Source organism: Gracilinanus agilis, chromosome 1 (genome assembly GCF_016433145.1).
Source record: "Gracilinanus agilis isolate LMUSP501 chromosome 1, AgileGrace, whole genome shotgun sequence".
NCBI classification, from domain to species: Eukaryota; Metazoa; Chordata; class Mammalia; order Didelphimorphia; family Didelphidae; genus Gracilinanus; species Gracilinanus agilis.
The window spans coordinates 364,076,791-364,094,031 of NC_058130.1; the positions used below are offsets into that span (position 1 = coordinate 364,076,791).

Below are 17,241 nucleotides of genomic sequence, written 5' to 3' on the forward strand. Positions count from 1 at the left end.
TCAGACTTAAGTATTTTTCATCTGCCCCAAAATAATTCATGGTGTTTTCCACTTCACTTGCTAAGAACTAGATTAAACTGAATCGAGAGTTTATTACTTCTGGATTAGAGAATTCTTCTAAATGCTATATGAACTCTATGGTCTTGGGGAAGGAAAGTGGGTAAATAGGTGTTGAGTATGAGCAACAACAGTCAAAATTGGGGTCAAGGCCCCAATCCTACCATAGTGTATGTACTTAATAAATAATTCTTTTTTTTTTTTTTACCCTTACCTTCCTTCTTAGAATCAATACTGTGTATTGGTTCCAAGGCAGAAGAGTGGTAAGGGCTAGGCAATGGGGGTTAAGTGACTTGCCCAGGGTCACACAGCTGGGAATTGTCTGAGGTCACATTTGAACCTAGGACCTCCCGTCTCTAGGCCTGGCTTTCAATCCACTGAGCTATCCAGCTGCCCCCAATTAATAATTCTTAAATGAATGAAGATGCTTAGCTAAATGATTTACTAGTCTTTTGACATTTATTATTTAACCTTAATTATAAAATGAGCATGAATATACATAGGCCTCACAGGATTATTTTTGAGGAAAGTGTTTTATAAACTCTAAAGCACTATATAAATGTATTTTTCTTCAAATATAGCTTTACATGTTGTGATAATTTAGAATATCTAGTTTAATTTGAACTGAGAGAAAAAAAGATAACAAACATTTCATACTTTTAAATAACTGATTGTTTCTATCCTTTTAGGAATACATACCAGCACAGTCTAGTACTTGTGTTGATATAAATCCTTACTACCAGAAATATAGCAACCGAACTCAGCATGCTGTATTCTATATGAATCCCCATAAAATCAACCTGGATCTCATTTTGGAACTGCTTGCATTCCTAGGTATATTTTTAATTTCTCAGACTTTATTGGATATATCTTTTTAATATTCTTTTAGTTGGATATATTTTCTTAAAGTTGATGAAAGGATGCCTGCTCAGAGGCTCACTTGTTTATTGCTTTTGATTGCTGTTTTTTTTGTATTGTGAAACAGATAGAAGTCCTCAGTTCAGGAATGTAGAAGGAGCAGTATTGATTTTTTTGCCTGGACTTGCTCACATTCAGCAGTTGTATGACCTCCTATCAAATGACAGGAGATTTTATTCTAAAGAGAGGTAATACCAAATCTTTTTACTCTTAAGTGTTTTTAGAATGAATAGTTCTTTTTGAAATATGGAGAGCTCTTGGTTATGAATCTGATTTTTCAAAATTTATTCTGAGGTAAATTTCACTTCCACTTCACTGTTTTTAAGCATTTTTAATCTCTTATCAATTCTCAAGTAACTACATTAGACAGTGAATATTTTAGATAATATTCATCCACAGCCCTTTTAAAATTGTGGGTCTACCCTGTTAATATGGTTCCTTGACTCTCTTGGAGTTCCATATTTCCTAGCACTGATGAGCCTCTTGAGGAAGTCCTTCTGCTGAGTTGCACAATGGTGGCCCACATGGGGAGTTGTCATTGGACAGAAGAGGACCCTGCTGAGATTGCAGCTCAAAATGGATTGTATTTGTTTGCATTGCACTGCAGCATTTGAACCCTTAACAGAGTTTCTTTTCACAGTTTAGACCCTTAGATCTTTAAAACAAATGCTTTGAAAATTTTCTTTCCAAAGGTTTAATTTCCCAAATATATAAGAACTAAGTCAAATTTGTAAAAAAAATCAAGCCATTCCCCAATCAACAAATGATTTAGGGCTATGAATAGGCTGTTTTCACATGATGAAATCAAAACTATCAATAAGCACATGAAAAAGTGTTCTAAATCCCTCCTGATTAGAGAAATACAAATTAAAACAACTCTGAGGAACCACCTTATACCTAGCAGTCTGGCCAATATGGCAGCAAAGGAAAGCAATAAATGTTGGAGGGTATGTGGCAAAATTGGGACACTAATACACTGCTGGTGGAGTTGTGAATTGGTCCAGCCATTCTGGAGGGAAGTTTGGAACTATGCCCAAAGGGCTTTAAATGACTGCCTCTCCTTTGACCCAGCTGTACCACTGTCAAGATTGTACCCCAAAGAGATAATAAGGAAGAAGATTATACAAAAATATTTATAGCTGTGCTCTTTGTGGTGGCAAAAAATTGGAAAATGGTGGGGTGGTGTCCATTGATTGGGGAATGGCTGAACAAATTGTGGTATATGATGGTGATGGAATACTATTGTGCTTAAAGGAATGATGAACTGAAGGATTTCTATGTGAATTGGAAAGACCTCCAGGAATTGATGCAGAGCAAAAGGAGCAGAACCAGAACATTGTACCCAGAGACTGATATGTTATGGCACAATCAAATGTAACAGAGTTTTCTACTAGCAGCAGTGTAATGACCTAGGATAATCCAGAGGAATTTATGAGAAAGATGCTATCCACATCCAGAGAAAAAACTGTGGAAACAGAAATGCAGAAGAAAAACATATGATCGATCACATAGTTTGATAGGGATATGATTAGAGTTTTGATGTTAAAGGATCACTCTATTGCAAATATGAATAACATAGAAATAGGTTTTGAACAATGGTTTTGAACAATGATACATATATAAGCCAGTGGAACTGTTTGTCAGCTTCAGGAGGGGGGAATCATGAATCATGGAGTCATGGAAAAATATGGGGGAAAAGATCATGGAAAAATGAGCCAACATCAAAAAAGGTCAAGCAAAGACTGGGTGAGGATCATGGGGAGTAGTGAAATAGATGGCATCTGAGGGCCTTACAATCCTGAGGTTCTTTTACAGGAAGTATAGTCATTTTTAATAGTGCTATTTCAGGAATGATAGTTATCTTCTTATCATTTTAACTTCCAGATATAAATTGATAGCACTGCATTCTATTCTTTCAACCCAAGATCAAGCAGCAGCATTCACACTTCCACCTCCAGGAGTCAGAAAGGTAAAAAAATGGATTCTGAGCTTCTCTATCTGTTACGGTCATGAAAAACATATAAGTACTAGTGGTGAATTTAAGTGCGGCGGGTTTGGCAGATCTTCTTCCAAGTAATTTTAATTTAAATTGCTAGCAGTCTTGAAGTTAAAAATTTCAGATAGCAGAAGCATATGCAGAAATACTTCTGTACTTGTAAGGGTCCTATTCCTCCTAACAATCTATGAGTGAACAAGGTCAAAAATTTCACAGAATAAGGACTTAAGTCCTAATATTCCACTTAAGGAAAGATTATTCACATCTGCTAAGATTACTAACCTGTTGAAATCTATTGATTTATTGCTTTATTTTTCATTTTCAGATTGTTTTAGCGACAAATATTGCAGAGACAGGCATCACCATCCCTGATGTTGTGTTTGTAATTGATACTGGGAGGACCAAAGAAAATAAGTAAGTTTTAAAGACATAATTGTGATTGGGAGTTCAAAGGGCAATAGAGATAAATATATACTTTTAAAAAAATAAGCTATATATCTAAAAATTCACAATTTTACACAGTCCTCTTTTTCTGTTCTTCATATGTAGAAAGATTAAAGTTAAGTTCATAATTTTAAAATGATGACAATATTCATAAATTTAGAAACTAAAAATCTCAAGCCACCCCAGACTTTTGATTACTTTGGCATCATGTTAATTGCTTCAACTAGCTGTCTGAAAGAAAAAGAAGCACAAAGAATCTTGAGATTTTAAGAACTTTTATACCAGTTTGTGCAAATTCAAAATCACTGTCCCATCAGTTTCTCTGCTGCTCTAATGTATTGAAGAAAGAAGCCCAGGGATTGTTGGCCCCTGAATCCCTTGGTTCCAGCTCTAATCAGTTGCCTTTCTTCTATCCTTTATACTTTTTTTGTACTTCTGAAAAAAACCAAATAAAACTTTATCCAATTATGGTCAAGATTTGTTTTGGTTTGCTTTATTTGGATTAAAATACCTAACTCACCTACAATCTATAGAAAAACTACATAGTTGTATAAAAATATTGTGTAAGATGATTCACATGAAGAACAAAGACTGGGCACCAGGACCAAGCTGAGCTGGTGTCTTGGGGATGGGACAAAGGTTGTATTAGTGGTATCCCAACTTTAAGCTATAGAATTCGTACTGTGTTAATGACAGCTTTTCGAATTGAACCTTCTAAATAGTTTTTGTGAGACTGGATTTTTTCAGGGTTTAATTGTGATTATTGAGGTAAATTTAATCTTTAATTTTTCTATAAATGTTAATTACTTACAGTTTATATCATTTTTAAGGAACACAATTGAGGATCAGATCTTAAATTACCCTGTTATCTACATAAATCCATTTGAAATCGTTTCTTTCAGATACCATGAAAGCAGTCAAATGAGTTCACTAGTGGAAACTTTTGTCAGTAAAGCTAGTGCTCTGCAGCGCCAAGGAAGAGCTGGTCGGGTTCGAGATGGATTCTGCTTCAGATTATATACAAGAGAAAGGTATAATTGAACATTAGTCAGAAAGATAAGGCAAATTTAAGGTAGTGTGGTTTCCACCCCCCCCAATCTGAAATATCTAATGTTAATGTATCTTTTTTAGATTTGAAGGCTTTATGGACTATTCAGTTCCAGAAATCTTGCGTGTTCCTTTGGAAGAGTTATGCCTTCATATTATGGTAATCACCAGGAAACCCTAAATTAAATTCTTTGTAATCTTCTTCATTCTTTGAAGGTCCAGAGTTCTCTTGTGTAATTTTTCTACGTTTTCAGATGTTTTGTTCTCAGTCTGTGATACAGTGACTTTCTAAGAGATGGTCAAGCAATCACTTAATCTTACTCTATTAAAGGACAGCCTTTTCTTCTTGATAGAAAGGTATCTGGATTAAGGGAGTAAAAAAAAAAAAAGAAGAAAGCTTAGTGATTCAACATTGCTCTACAATTTTAAGAGAAGAAATTGGCTTACTTCATATCTTCATAGTCTGTTTCTCAAATTTTTAAACATTTAATAGTGAATTGCAAGATGATTTATGGCAATATTCTTTCTAAGTGTGTAGGAAAAAAAGTTAATTTAGGCATAGTGGAATGACTTATGGATTTGGAGTCAGAAATATTTAGATTTGATTATCATCCTGACATATATACATTAACTGTTGGACCATGAGCAACTCACACCAAGTTTCTTATCATTAAAATGGAAATGCTAATGCCTTTCTCAGAGGGTTGTGAACATCAAATGAGATGATCAAGAGATATGTCAAGAGCTATATAAGTGTCAGCCATTATTCTCTCCTGTTTACAGAAATGCAATCTGGGTTCCCCTGAAGATTTCCTGGCCAAAGCTTTAGATCCCCCTCAGCCTCAAGTAATCAGCAATGCAATGAATTTACTCCGAAAGATTGGAGCCTGTGAACCAAGTGAGCCTAAACTAACTCCATTGGGCCAGCATCTTGCAGCATTACCAGTGAATGTCAAAATTGGAAAGATGCTTATTTTTGGTGCTATATTTGGCTGCTTAGATCCTGTGGTAAGCTAAGAATACTACATCATAAATTTAAGTGCCATTTTGGTTGGAGAATTAGCATTAACTATTGATGGGTTTTTTAAGATAAACAATTGTATAAAAAAATTTTACCTTAGTGAATTCATTCCATTCCAGTGCCTCCTTGTGGTAAGGAGATCTGACTGTGGGCTTTTCCCTGCTGGCTTTATAGAATTATGCAATCCCTTATTTTCTACTGTACTTTTTTCTTCTCTGAAGCTGAAAATAATTAGATAACTCTTCCTACCATGTGGGGTTATTGTAAGGATAATATTAAAGAATCTGAAATAAAATGTTTCATAAGGTTGTACAAAATGGTCACTTAAATTTTAATCACATATGACAAAATGTCAAAATCACTATTAATTAGAGAAATGCAAATTAAAACAACACTGAGATACTACCTTACACCTATTATATTGGCTAACATCACCAAAAAGGAAAAAGTTAAATGTTGGGGAGGTGATGTGGAAAAATTGGGACACTAATACACTATTGGTGGAACTGTGACTGGGTCAACCATTCTGGAGAGCAATAGGTAACCAAGCTTAAAGGATCATAAAACTATGCATATCCTTTGACTCAACAGTACCTTTAAACTGGGTCTGTATTGCAAAGAGATCAGAGATAAAGGAAAAGGACCTACTTGTACCAAAATATTTTTAGGAGCTCTTTTTGTGGTAAAGAACTAGAAACAAAGGGTTTGTTTATCACTTATGAACAAGTTGTGGTACTGTTGCACCATAAGAAATGACAAACAGGATGAGTTCAGAAAACTTGGAAAGACTTACATGAAGTGATGCAAAGTGAAATGAGCAGAACCAGGAGAACAATATAGACAGTAACAGAAATATTGCTTCTGTTACAGCCAAAGAAGTCTGAGGCAGATCAAAACATGCCATCTTCTACTTTATTTCCTTCATGAGATTTTTATTGTTTGTGTGATATGTGTCTTCTGTCATGACATGGAAGTACCCACATAACCTATGTCAGGCTATTTACTGCCTTGGGGGAGGTGGGAGAGAAAATCTGAATCCCAAATATCAGAAAACTATTGTCAAAAATTGTTTCTACATGTAACTGAGAAATTACTTTAAATAATTATCACAATTGGCCGCCTCTTCTGACAGTTATAAAATGTGCAGAGTTTAGTATTTATTGAAAAGAACAGTTTATAGGTTATTTCACCTTAATATCATCTTTAATTGTACTTCTTTGGTCATAAAGCAATTTTTTTGGTTTTCATTTATAGGCCACATTAGCTGCAGTTATGACAGAGAAGTCTCCTTTTACCACACCAATTGGTAGAAAAGATGAAGCAGATCTTGCAAAATCAGCTTTGGCCCTGGCAAATTCAGACCACCTGACCATCTATAGTGCATATCTTGGGTAAAAGATAATTATCTATTATTAAATTTTGGAAATCTAGGTAGGCCCTTGAAGTGGCATTGCAGTGATATCTTCTGGGTACTTACTCATTATAGAAATTCATTAACATTTCCATTTCATTTGTTTCTATTATAAAGAAATAGCCAAATATTTTAGGAATTAGTATTTTTTGTATCTGTTCCCAAAATATGAAGCAGAATCAGTCTTACCAATAAGAATTTGTGTAAGCCTTTACTGTATTTGAGGAACATCTTCAAGGCACTGGAAATAGACAAAAATGACACAGATTCTGCCTTCAAATAACTTATATTCTTTCTAAAGAGACAACATGGTCACATATAAGCATATATAAAATAGATACAAGGTGATTTGATGGGGAGATTACAGAAAGGCTTCAGGTGGTAAATCTTAAAGAAAATCCTGTGGTTCTAAGAGGAGGTAGGGAAGGGAGAGCATTCCTGGAGTGGGAAAGAGAGAACCAGTGCAGAAGGGCAAGAGCAGGAACAGTAAAGAGAGCCAGATTCACTAACCCTTAGGCTCTGGAACTCGGAGTTCTGTGTGATATGTCCAGAAAGGGGAGTAGAAGCCAGCCTGTGAAGGGGACTTTAAATGCCAAAAGTGATTTCTGTTTACCTAGAGGTAATAGGAAGCTACTTGGAATTTGTTGAATAGGATTCATTCCTGTATTTTACGGAAATTTCTATGGCAGATGGAGTGTAAAGGGGTGAGACTTGGGCACAGAGACCAGTGAGAAGGCTAATGCAGGAGTCTAGGTGAGAGGTGATAGGAGCCTCTGTAGAGAGAAGGGAACAAATGCAAGAGATGTCACAGAGGTAGAAGGGATACGTTTTAGCAACTTTTTAGGTATGTGAGGTGAGGGGATATGTAAGCAATCACGAGTGACACTGAGAGTGACCACTTGAGTGACTGGAAGGACATGTTGGCAGTACCTTTGAAAGCAAGAGAGAGGAAAGCCCAGAAGCAGAAATGTCACAGGTGTTTCTTATTTTAAATTTTGATTCCATAATTAGTATAGATCTTATAAGATTTTATCTATTAAAAAATATCTACTTTCTAGTGATTACCTTTGCCTCTTAGCCAGTGCTAATAAGTTTTTAATCTTTTTTAAAATGAGATTTAATCAGTCTTTAGTAACTGCTTCATCAATGGTACCTCTTAAACTGATATTATTTCTCTAGATGGAAAAAGGCTCGACAGGAAGGGGGCTATCGTTCTGAAGTGGCTTACTGCAGGAGGAATTTTCTTAATAGAACATCACTATTAACTCTAGAGGTAAGACAAAAATTCCAGCATTTAGCATGAGGAATGAATTCTCCTTGGTTTTTTGAAAATATATTGTAATGGTTTCTAATTCCTGTTTTTTTCCCCATTTTTCCTCCCAGCTAGCAGTTTTCATGAAGGGTTAGTGGTAGTAGACAAGATTCAGTTATTATTTCTGTACAGACAGTTCCCAGATCTAGATAGAGTATCCCCAAAGTCTGAGTGAAGTTTTAAACTTTAGTAGCATATGGCTTAAATAATTAAAACTTACAACTACTCTAAGGCTTTTTGGACACCCTGCCTTGCCGGCCTCAGAGTTCTAGACTGGCAAGACAAACTTAACATGTCATGACAAGTTTTCCTCCTCCTCACCCTCATTATGTTCCTCTCTTACCAGTTGATAACTGTTTCCACTTTGGTGTCATTCTTAATTCTTCATATTACAGTTAGTTGTCCACTATTATTCCTATCTTCTTTTATTCATCGTCCCTTCTCTCCATTCACATAGCCATCTTCTAGGTGCAGGCAGGTCCTTGCTACCTCATTGCTGAGCTATGACAGTAGTCTTCTGCTTGGCTCCTTTCCTCACTTCTCTCCCCCTCCACTCAACTGCCAGAGTGATCTTCCTAAACACAGGTCTGACCATGTCATTCTCTCCTCATCAGACTTCAGTGGCTCCCTATTCCTTCTAAGATGAAATGTAATTGTTCTTTGACATTTAAAGCCCTTCACAACCTGGTCCCTTCCTGCATTTCCAGTCTTCTTACACACTTTAATGACCATCACATAATCCAACAAGACTGGCCTTTATTTACATACTTTTTTCTTGACTCTGTTCCTTTTCCCTATCTGTGCCTGGAATGCTCTCAAATCCCACCTTTTGCACAAAGCCCATCTTGCACACTTCCCCACCTTCCAGTACCTTACTTATATATTTGCCATCATTAACGCTGTATCTAGCTTGTTTTTAAGTAGTTGTTTGCATATTGTTTCCTCCATTAGAATGAGAGCCTCTTGAGGGCAGGAACCCTGGTTCTTACTTTCTTCGTAACCTAGCATTTAGCACATAGTGAGCACTTAATAAATAAATGCTTGATGGCTGTCAAGGCTTCAGCTACCCTTTTCCCACTTAATCTCTCCCTTCACAATATTAAGAGGACAATGAAAGTCACTCAGGCTAAATATAGTGAATGAAAATAATTGTTTAGGCCAGTGATGAGCAAACTAATTCCCCATGGGCCAGACCTAGGCTGTAGTTTGCCCATCGCTGGCTTAGGCATATTTGTATTGTTTTTATATCGTATAAATGTTAGTTTTACAGAAATACTTATTTTCTTGAGCACATTAGGGTTAACTCATTTTGATTCTTGAGCTTAATTGAATTAATTGAATTTTTTACAAATATTGAATTGAATATTAAAATATTGATTTGATTTTGAAATACTGAAATCTCCCTGATTCAGTCACAAGGATTCCAATCAATCCCTTTTTCAAAAGTGAGAGAATTCTAGTATAAATAAGTCACTGTTTTCCTTATTTAACAAGTAATTTAAATTTACTCTGAGATCATGATTTTTTTCTGTTTTTAATGCAAATCAACTGCAGGATGTAAAGCAGGAATTGATAAAACTAGTCAAAGCAGCAGGATTTACATCTGTGACAACCTCTAATGGCTGGGATGCAAACAGAGCCACCCAAACCCTCTCCCTTCAGGAAATAGCCCTTCTTAAAGCTGTTCTGACTGCAGGGCTCTATGACAGTGTGGGAAAAATAATCTATACAACATCAATAGATGTCACAGAAAAATTGGCTTGCATTGTGGAAACAGCCCAAGGCAAAGCCCAAGTTCACCCATCTTCTGTGAACAGAGATCTACAAGTATATGGATGGCTATTATACCAGGAGAAGGTAAGCTGCTCTTTTATTTTTGGAAGCCAAACTCCATTATGAAGAGAATTCTCTAGAAAATATTTCTATCAGTATTGTATATTCTGTCAGACAGGATGTGTTGATTGGGTTTTTCCAAATTGCTTTTTTCTTCTTCTGTTTTCCAAGTCTCAAGTGAGGTTTTTTTTTGTTTGTTTGTTTGAGCATTATTGTGTGAAATTGAGCAACTAAGTGGCCCAGTGGATAGAGTGCTGGGCTTGAAGTCAAGTCCTCTTCCTTAATTCATATCCAGCCTCCGACACTTATAAAGTTGTGTTATCCTGGTTTGCCTCAGTTTACTCATCTGTAAAATGAGCTAGGGAAGGATATAACAAAATGCAACAGTATCTCTCCCAAGAAAATCCCAAATAGGATCACAAAGAGTTGGACATGACTGAACAGAATCTGAAATTATGAAACCATAATAACTACTTGTTCTTGAATTTTTATCTAAAATGGAATGAAATAAAGTATTATTTGTAAAAAATTACAGATTTTTTAAATTTAGAAGTATGGAGCTTGTATTTTAGATTATTTAAGTTTATTTTCTGGAGAATAGTGGGGACAAGTTTGGAAGCCAGAAATTTAAAATTCTCCTTATCATGTGAGTTCATATGTTACAATTGCCACGGAGTAATTTAATTTCATTTGAATTTTCCTTATAATGTAATCTTGAAATAAATTATGTATAGGGCTAAGATGTTGTGAGATTCAGGTTTAAAATGCTCTTAATGAAAGGCCTAGAATTTTTATCAATATTACTTGATAACTAATAATTAAATCATTGATGGAAAAGAGAATGGGCAAAACGTTCTCATGCCTTTTATACATTGTGGAGCAATTGACTTGCTAATAGAAAGAGGACTTCTAAAAACGGAGCAGACTTTTAATCCTGATTTTTTTCAGACTTTATGCCAGTAAGATGTTTTCACTGTGTTACAGGTAAGGTATGCCAAAGTGTATTTGAGAGAAACTACTCTCATCAGCCCCTTTCCGATCTTACTTTTTGGTGGCGACATAGAAGTACAGCATCGGGAACGTCTTCTCTCTGTGGATGGCTGGATATACTTTCAGGTACACAAACAGATGTGGATGGATTTTTTTTTCTTTGTTAAAAGAAAGTTTTCTGCTTTTGTTAACCCTTCAGGTAATGTTTAAGTTCCTAAATATGTTTTAAATGGAATTTCTTCTCCCCACATAGTTAAACCATATGAACAGCACTGTATTTTATATTTTGTTACTTGAGTTTTAAATTCTTAGACTTTTCAAAAGTACCTTTTGCTAAGCTTATTCCACATAATGTTGCTCTGGACTACATCATTTTGCAGTAACTCAGTCATAGAATTTAGAGCCAGAAGGATAGACATAATCGAACCATAACCTTTTTCTCCTTCCTAACTCCTGCCCTCATACTGAAGAAATTCAGCATGCATAATGATACTCCTTCAAACACCCTGACCTCTCGGTTCATAAACTTCCACCCATTTCCTTTGCCCTCTCTTCCTGCTCCTTAGCTCCATGCAAAGATGGCCAATACCTTTGATTTTGCCATTACCTACAGCTACAGGACCTCCATTATCATGTACTTGGAAATCCCCTTATTTGATCACAAACTATTAGCTTTATACTTCTACCTCTGCCTTTTTTTTTTTTTTATAAGTTTTTTTTTTTTTTTTTTTAATTTTAAACCCTTAACTTCTGTGTATTGACTTATAGGTAGAAGAGTGGTAAGGGTAGGCAATGGGGGGTCAAGTGACTTGCCCAGGGTCACACAGCTAGGAAGTGTCTGAGGCCGGATTTGAACCTAGGACCTCCCGTCTCTAGGCCTGGCTCTCAATCCACTGAGCTACCCAGCTGCCCCCTTACCTCTGCCTTTTAATACCAAACCAATTTCCTGATCCCTCAGTACTCAGTACCCTCTCAACTGAAAATGTTGCCTCCCATTTTTCTAAATAAATTAAAGCATTCTCTGAGCTCCCACAGAGACTCCTCCTCATCTAATCACTCAGGTGCTTTCTGTCACTATTTCTTTCACATCTGTCTAACATGAAGAGAAGACCCTTCTCCTTACCAAGCCAAACTCTTCTGCCTTCATAAATGATCCCATTCCATTCCTTCCCCTCCAGCAGGTTGCCCCCTCTGTCATCCCTGCTCTATCACTTCTCTTTAATCTCTCTGTTTGCTGATTTTTTGTTTGTTTTAATGATCACCTCTCATCCTCAAAAAAACTTGATTGAGCCTTTCATCCCTTGACATTATGCTCACATCTTCCCTGCCCCTTGGCCCACATTAAGCAGCTGTTACCAAGGCTTTCATTTTTCACTTGAGAGTATCTCTCACATTCTTTCCCTCCCCTGCCTTCACCTGGAAATGATACCCCTATTTCCTCTTGACTGAACCATTGCAGTAGCCTCCAGATTGATCCCCCTGCCTTAAGCCTCTTCTTTCTCCTTTCCATCCTCCACACAGATCTGACTGTGTCACTTTCCTATTAAGAAACTCAGTAATGGTTCCCTATTAACCTAGAGATTCAAATATAAATTCTTTTTTTTGCCATTAAAACCCTTTCCCACCTGGCCACATTCTACTTTTTCATCCTTTAGATATCTCCCCATCCCATACTCTACAATCTAGCCCAACTGTGCTCATTGGTCCTCAAATATGGTGCCCCACCTTCCACCTCTGTGTGTCTTTGCATTAGCTTTCCTGCATGCCTGGAATGCAATCCCTTCTCACCATTGCCTCTTGAAATCCCTAGTTTATATCAAATCTAAACTTAAGGGCTACCTTATACTAAAGCCTTGTCCTAGACACTCTCTACTCCCACCACCAATACCAGTCTCCTCACATACTTGTTGATTGATTGATTTTAAATTTTTATGCAATATGTTTCAGTTCAACCGAAGAATCCTTATAGAGTTACAACAGATCTTGTATTGAAATCATTGAAACAAGAAACAAATGAATGCAGTCACACTGATGAAGTCATTTGTTTCCACCATCTCTCTTAAGATTCTCCCTTTTCTTCCTCCTTAATTCTCTTGTACATGCACTGGAAAAGGCATGAAGATTAATCAAATGCCATTGCCCCTTGGGTTGTGTTGTTTTTTTTTTTAACTTAAAATTTATGACAACATTTAATGATAAGGTATAGACCAGTATGTCAATCTCTAAAAGGAGATGCCCAAAATGCCCTTTTTAAATATATAACCTGAAGAGTCTTTGTCTTCATAATTTATCATCATTTAGCCTAACTCTGGCAGTGTATTCACTAAACATGGCTAACCATACTGAAGGAAATAGTCTTCACTTTCCACAGGGTTTTGATGACAAGAATAAAACAAACATAACATTTTATAAGTTAATTTATTAATTGTTTGGGCTTTTCTTCCCCCCCCCCTTTTTTTTAAAATAAAAATCAGATTTGCCTGCCTTTTAAAGTATAATTAGACTTTCTAGAAAAATTTTCATTTAGAGATCAGTTTTGAATGGTTGGCTTAAGTTGAGAGAGGGTAGGAATAGAAGATGAGAAAAGATTTATTTAATTTGATATTAGAATAGTCTCCCCAGGGGCAGCTGGGTAGCTCAGTGGAGTGAGAGCCAGGCCTAGAGACAGGAGGTCCTAGGTTCAAACCCGGCCTCAGCCACTTCCCAGCTGTGTGACCCTGGGCAAGTCACTTGACCCCCATTGCCCACCCTTACCAATCTTCCACCTATGAGACAATACACCGAAGTACAAGGGTAAAAAAAAAAAAAAAAAAAAAAAAAAGAATAGTCTCCCCACTTTATCTAGATGTTTTACTTTAAAAGCAAGGCATAAGGAGTATACTTTTGAATTAATTTTAATACATGCTAGTAATATGATTTCAGCATAATATCATATAGTTCTTTTACTCTTCTTTTCAACAGGCCCCTGTAAAGATTGCAGTTATATTCAAACAACTAAGAGTACTCATTGAGTCTGTTCTGCGAAAAAAACTTGAAAATCCTAAAATGTCCCTTGAAGGTAATTGTATGATTTTCTTGTGGGTTAAAAAAAAAGTATGGACATTATTCATTTATTATTAGGAGTACTTCAGGAGAAAATGAGAAAATCTCATTCTTAATTAAATCAAATGAAAAACTTAATTTTTATACATTATCCTGCATTCTAACATGAGGATTTTTTTTATCCCACTCCTAAATGAAAATTCCACATTGTATGCTGCCCTAGGTCTTTGGGGCCTGATTATATACTTGTAGTTCTTCTAGATACCTCCTTCCTTTTCTCATTTTTCCTGCTAGCATTTTGAGTGTGGCTTCTGAGAAAAGAAAAGGTGATGAGACAAAGCTTAGTCAATTTTGCTGTTTATTGTTATTCTAAATACTGTGGTCCTCCTCTGATGGCTCATTGTGATTGATGATGACACCCCTTTGTTCTCAAAGGCCATGCCTGAAGAACATGACTTCTAATAGGTATTACCAAGCTGCAAGCTAATAGGTATTACCAAGCTGCAAGGACTTCACAAGTATAGACTTGCTGTCTTTTGTCTTGGAACCTAAATTAGCTAAATTGAGTTCAGCTAGGATCATCACAGATTTGCCTGCAGAATGATAAATTTTTTTGACTGGATCAAGTAAGTCTAAGGCAAAGGTTTTTTACCTTTTTGTGTGTCATGAACTCCTTTGGAGGTTTAGTCAAACCTGTGGGGAACCCCTTCTCAGAATGATGCTTTCAAATTAATAAAAAATATAGAATTACAAAGGAAAGTAAGTATGTTGAAATATTATCAAAAAATTTTTCAAAAATATTTACAGGACCCAAGTTTAGAACTTCTACTCTAAGACTAGGTCAAGATGGGGTTTCAAACTGCAGTGGTGATGAAGTAGTCACATGGACAGAATCAAAGAGACTATGGAAGTATTACTGTCCTCCTAAAGATTTGGTGATAAAATGATTATTTGAAATGAAAGGTTCCTTTGAAGCTTGTTTTCCAAATTATTCTTTTTTCCTATTATCACAAATAATCTTGATTCGATTATATAGTTTTTACAAAATGAACACATAGTTCTTCAGCAGAAAACTACAATGGAAAGCCCAGGAGAGTGTCTGATTAATCAGGTTCTGTGAAAGGATTGTTTGCTTTTTTGCCTTTGTAAACCTAGAGCTGTCCATAAGCACTTACTAAATGTTTATTGAATTGAATATTCAGATGCACAAATGAACAGGGAATTTGAGCCACCTTAATTGTCTTGAGCTGCTGGAAATCTAGCATAGGTACAGCTTTAGAATATTAAAAGATGCAGTCATTTTTCTTGCAGAACTTGTGTGCTAAGAGGGCTTTAATTTAGGGTTAGCTTTGAGCCAGAAACACACAAAGACCAGGTAGCACTACAACTTTTGAGAGAATGTTGGGATGAAAAGAATTTTATCATTTCCTTTTTCTAGAGCAGAGTCAGTTCTGCCACCAACTAACTGTATGGCTTTAGTCACCTCATTTCTTTGAGCATATGTAAAATGAGAGTTGAACCAGATGATCTCTGAGATCTCTTGGAATCAGAAAACCTGTGTTAGAGTTCCAGCTTCATCACTCACCTAAGTCATTAATCTCTGAGCTTTGGACCACTTTTCTCTGAAAGGAAGACAAATACTTTTACACTTTGCTTCAAAGTATTGTTGTGAAGAAAACTGGACCTACATTCAAGGGATAATGCAATCATCTTTTGATCTTGGACGGTCATGGCACAATCTCCACTTAGAAATTTTAAAATTGCATTAATAGTTCTCAGAAATCAGAAACCCGCAGTTACTGGAAGAAATGATACATGGACCTGCCCTATTAAGTTATTGTGTAGTAAATGCTTTACTTTGACAGTTCTGTATGGGTAGTCCTACTAATGTGGCGTAAGAAAGAAAAATTCATTTTCATAATAATGGTAGGTAGCATTCATACAGCACCTTAAAGTTTACAAAGATCTTTATATGCATTATCTTTGTTGATCTTCACAACAGCTTTGCAAGGTAGGTACTATTGACATTATTCCTATTTTTCAGGTGAGGAAACCTAGATCATCTACCAAGTTGCTAAAGTTTTGCCCCCTTTTGTTAGTGAGCTTCTCCAAACTTAACTTGGCTGGTATTTGAATGACAGGAGACAGGTCCTTACTTAAAGTCTTTCTAGCTTGGTAAGACTTATCAGATATTACATTCAACTGACAGAATTTAAGGATCCCAGGGTCACTGCCACAGTGTACTGAGGAATGAGGTTAGAACTTTATGGAAGAAATAGAGGACATGATGATTCAGGCAAATCTTTGTCCACATTTAATTTATGGTGACTAATATCTTTATTCTCTTATTTTACTCTGTTTATCACTGCTACTTATTCTTAGCTTAATAAGCTAGTTTAAATGTAAGTCTAATTTATGAATGTATATTATAGAGTTAGCCAATATTGAATTAAACTCATGCATTTCTCTTTCCTTTAGATGACAAGATACTACAAATCATTACAGAATTGATAAAAACAGAACACACTAACTGAAAGTAGTTTTGCATTGATTGCAATGGTGTCACAGTTGAGATGATTTGATAATGAAATTATGTGAAAATGGTCCATCCTGAAAGTATTTAAATATTTCAATTGTTGATAATTAGCCATACTTTGGAAGAAAAAGCACATTCTTTACATGTGTGATTTTCTACTTCCTTTTTCATGAAGATGACTAAATGTATTTACCATTATTTACAATAAATTCTTTTGGTGCCATATGTTGAATGTTTTTGTGTCCCTAGAGGACTATTCACCTCTTGACCTTCAGGTGCCAAGAATTCTTTGGAGCCTCCTTTGATATTTGGGAAGACATTTCGTTTCTGTCATTTTGAAATATGATTCACAAAGCCTCTTCCTTTTTCTCCCCTCATGTAGTACTCAGGTTGCCTACCAGCCTATGAAACAGTTTTGTGTCACTTCTTCACTAGAAAGTTGATACCAAAATTACCATAACACTGTGACTTCTAGCAACACTTAATTCTTTTCCAACCATGTTATATCATAGTTTTCCATTTCTAGATAGCCCCTGACTTAGAAATAGCCTAGTTACAAATGACCCACACCCAACCTTTTTTCAAAGGAAGAAATAAAACATACAAATAATAGCAATGTGAAAAATTGTTCTAA

General features: G+C 35.9%; 1 protein-coding gene across 4 annotated transcripts in view; it reads left to right on the forward strand.

The window, feature by feature from the left end:
• The window catches only part of DHX29 (DExH-box helicase 29), a 64,796-nt gene extending 47,966 nt beyond the window's left edge, over positions 1-16,830 (forward strand). For all 4 annotated transcript variants that reach the window (XM_044663967.1, XM_044663959.1, XM_044663976.1 and 1 more), the window contains 13 exons: positions 747-891; positions 1,043-1,163; positions 2,860-2,944; positions 3,297-3,385; positions 4,318-4,446; positions 4,547-4,622; positions 5,246-5,470; positions 6,738-6,874; positions 8,074-8,167; positions 9,761-10,063; positions 11,024-11,155; positions 13,991-14,087; positions 16,550-16,830. In XM_044663967.1, the coding sequence (XP_044519902.1) occupies positions 747-891; positions 1,043-1,163; positions 2,860-2,944; positions 3,297-3,385; positions 4,318-4,446; positions 4,547-4,622; positions 5,246-5,470; positions 6,738-6,874; positions 8,074-8,167; positions 9,761-10,063; positions 11,024-11,155; positions 13,991-14,087; positions 16,550-16,605 (1,689 nt within the window). In that variant the 3' untranslated portion in view covers positions 16,606-16,830. The remainder of the gene's footprint in view (positions 1-746; positions 892-1,042; positions 1,164-2,859; positions 2,945-3,296; positions 3,386-4,317; positions 4,447-4,546; positions 4,623-5,245; positions 5,471-6,737; positions 6,875-8,073; positions 8,168-9,760; positions 10,064-11,023; positions 11,156-13,990; positions 14,088-16,549) is intronic.
• Positions 16,831-17,241: the final 411 nt, after the last annotated feature.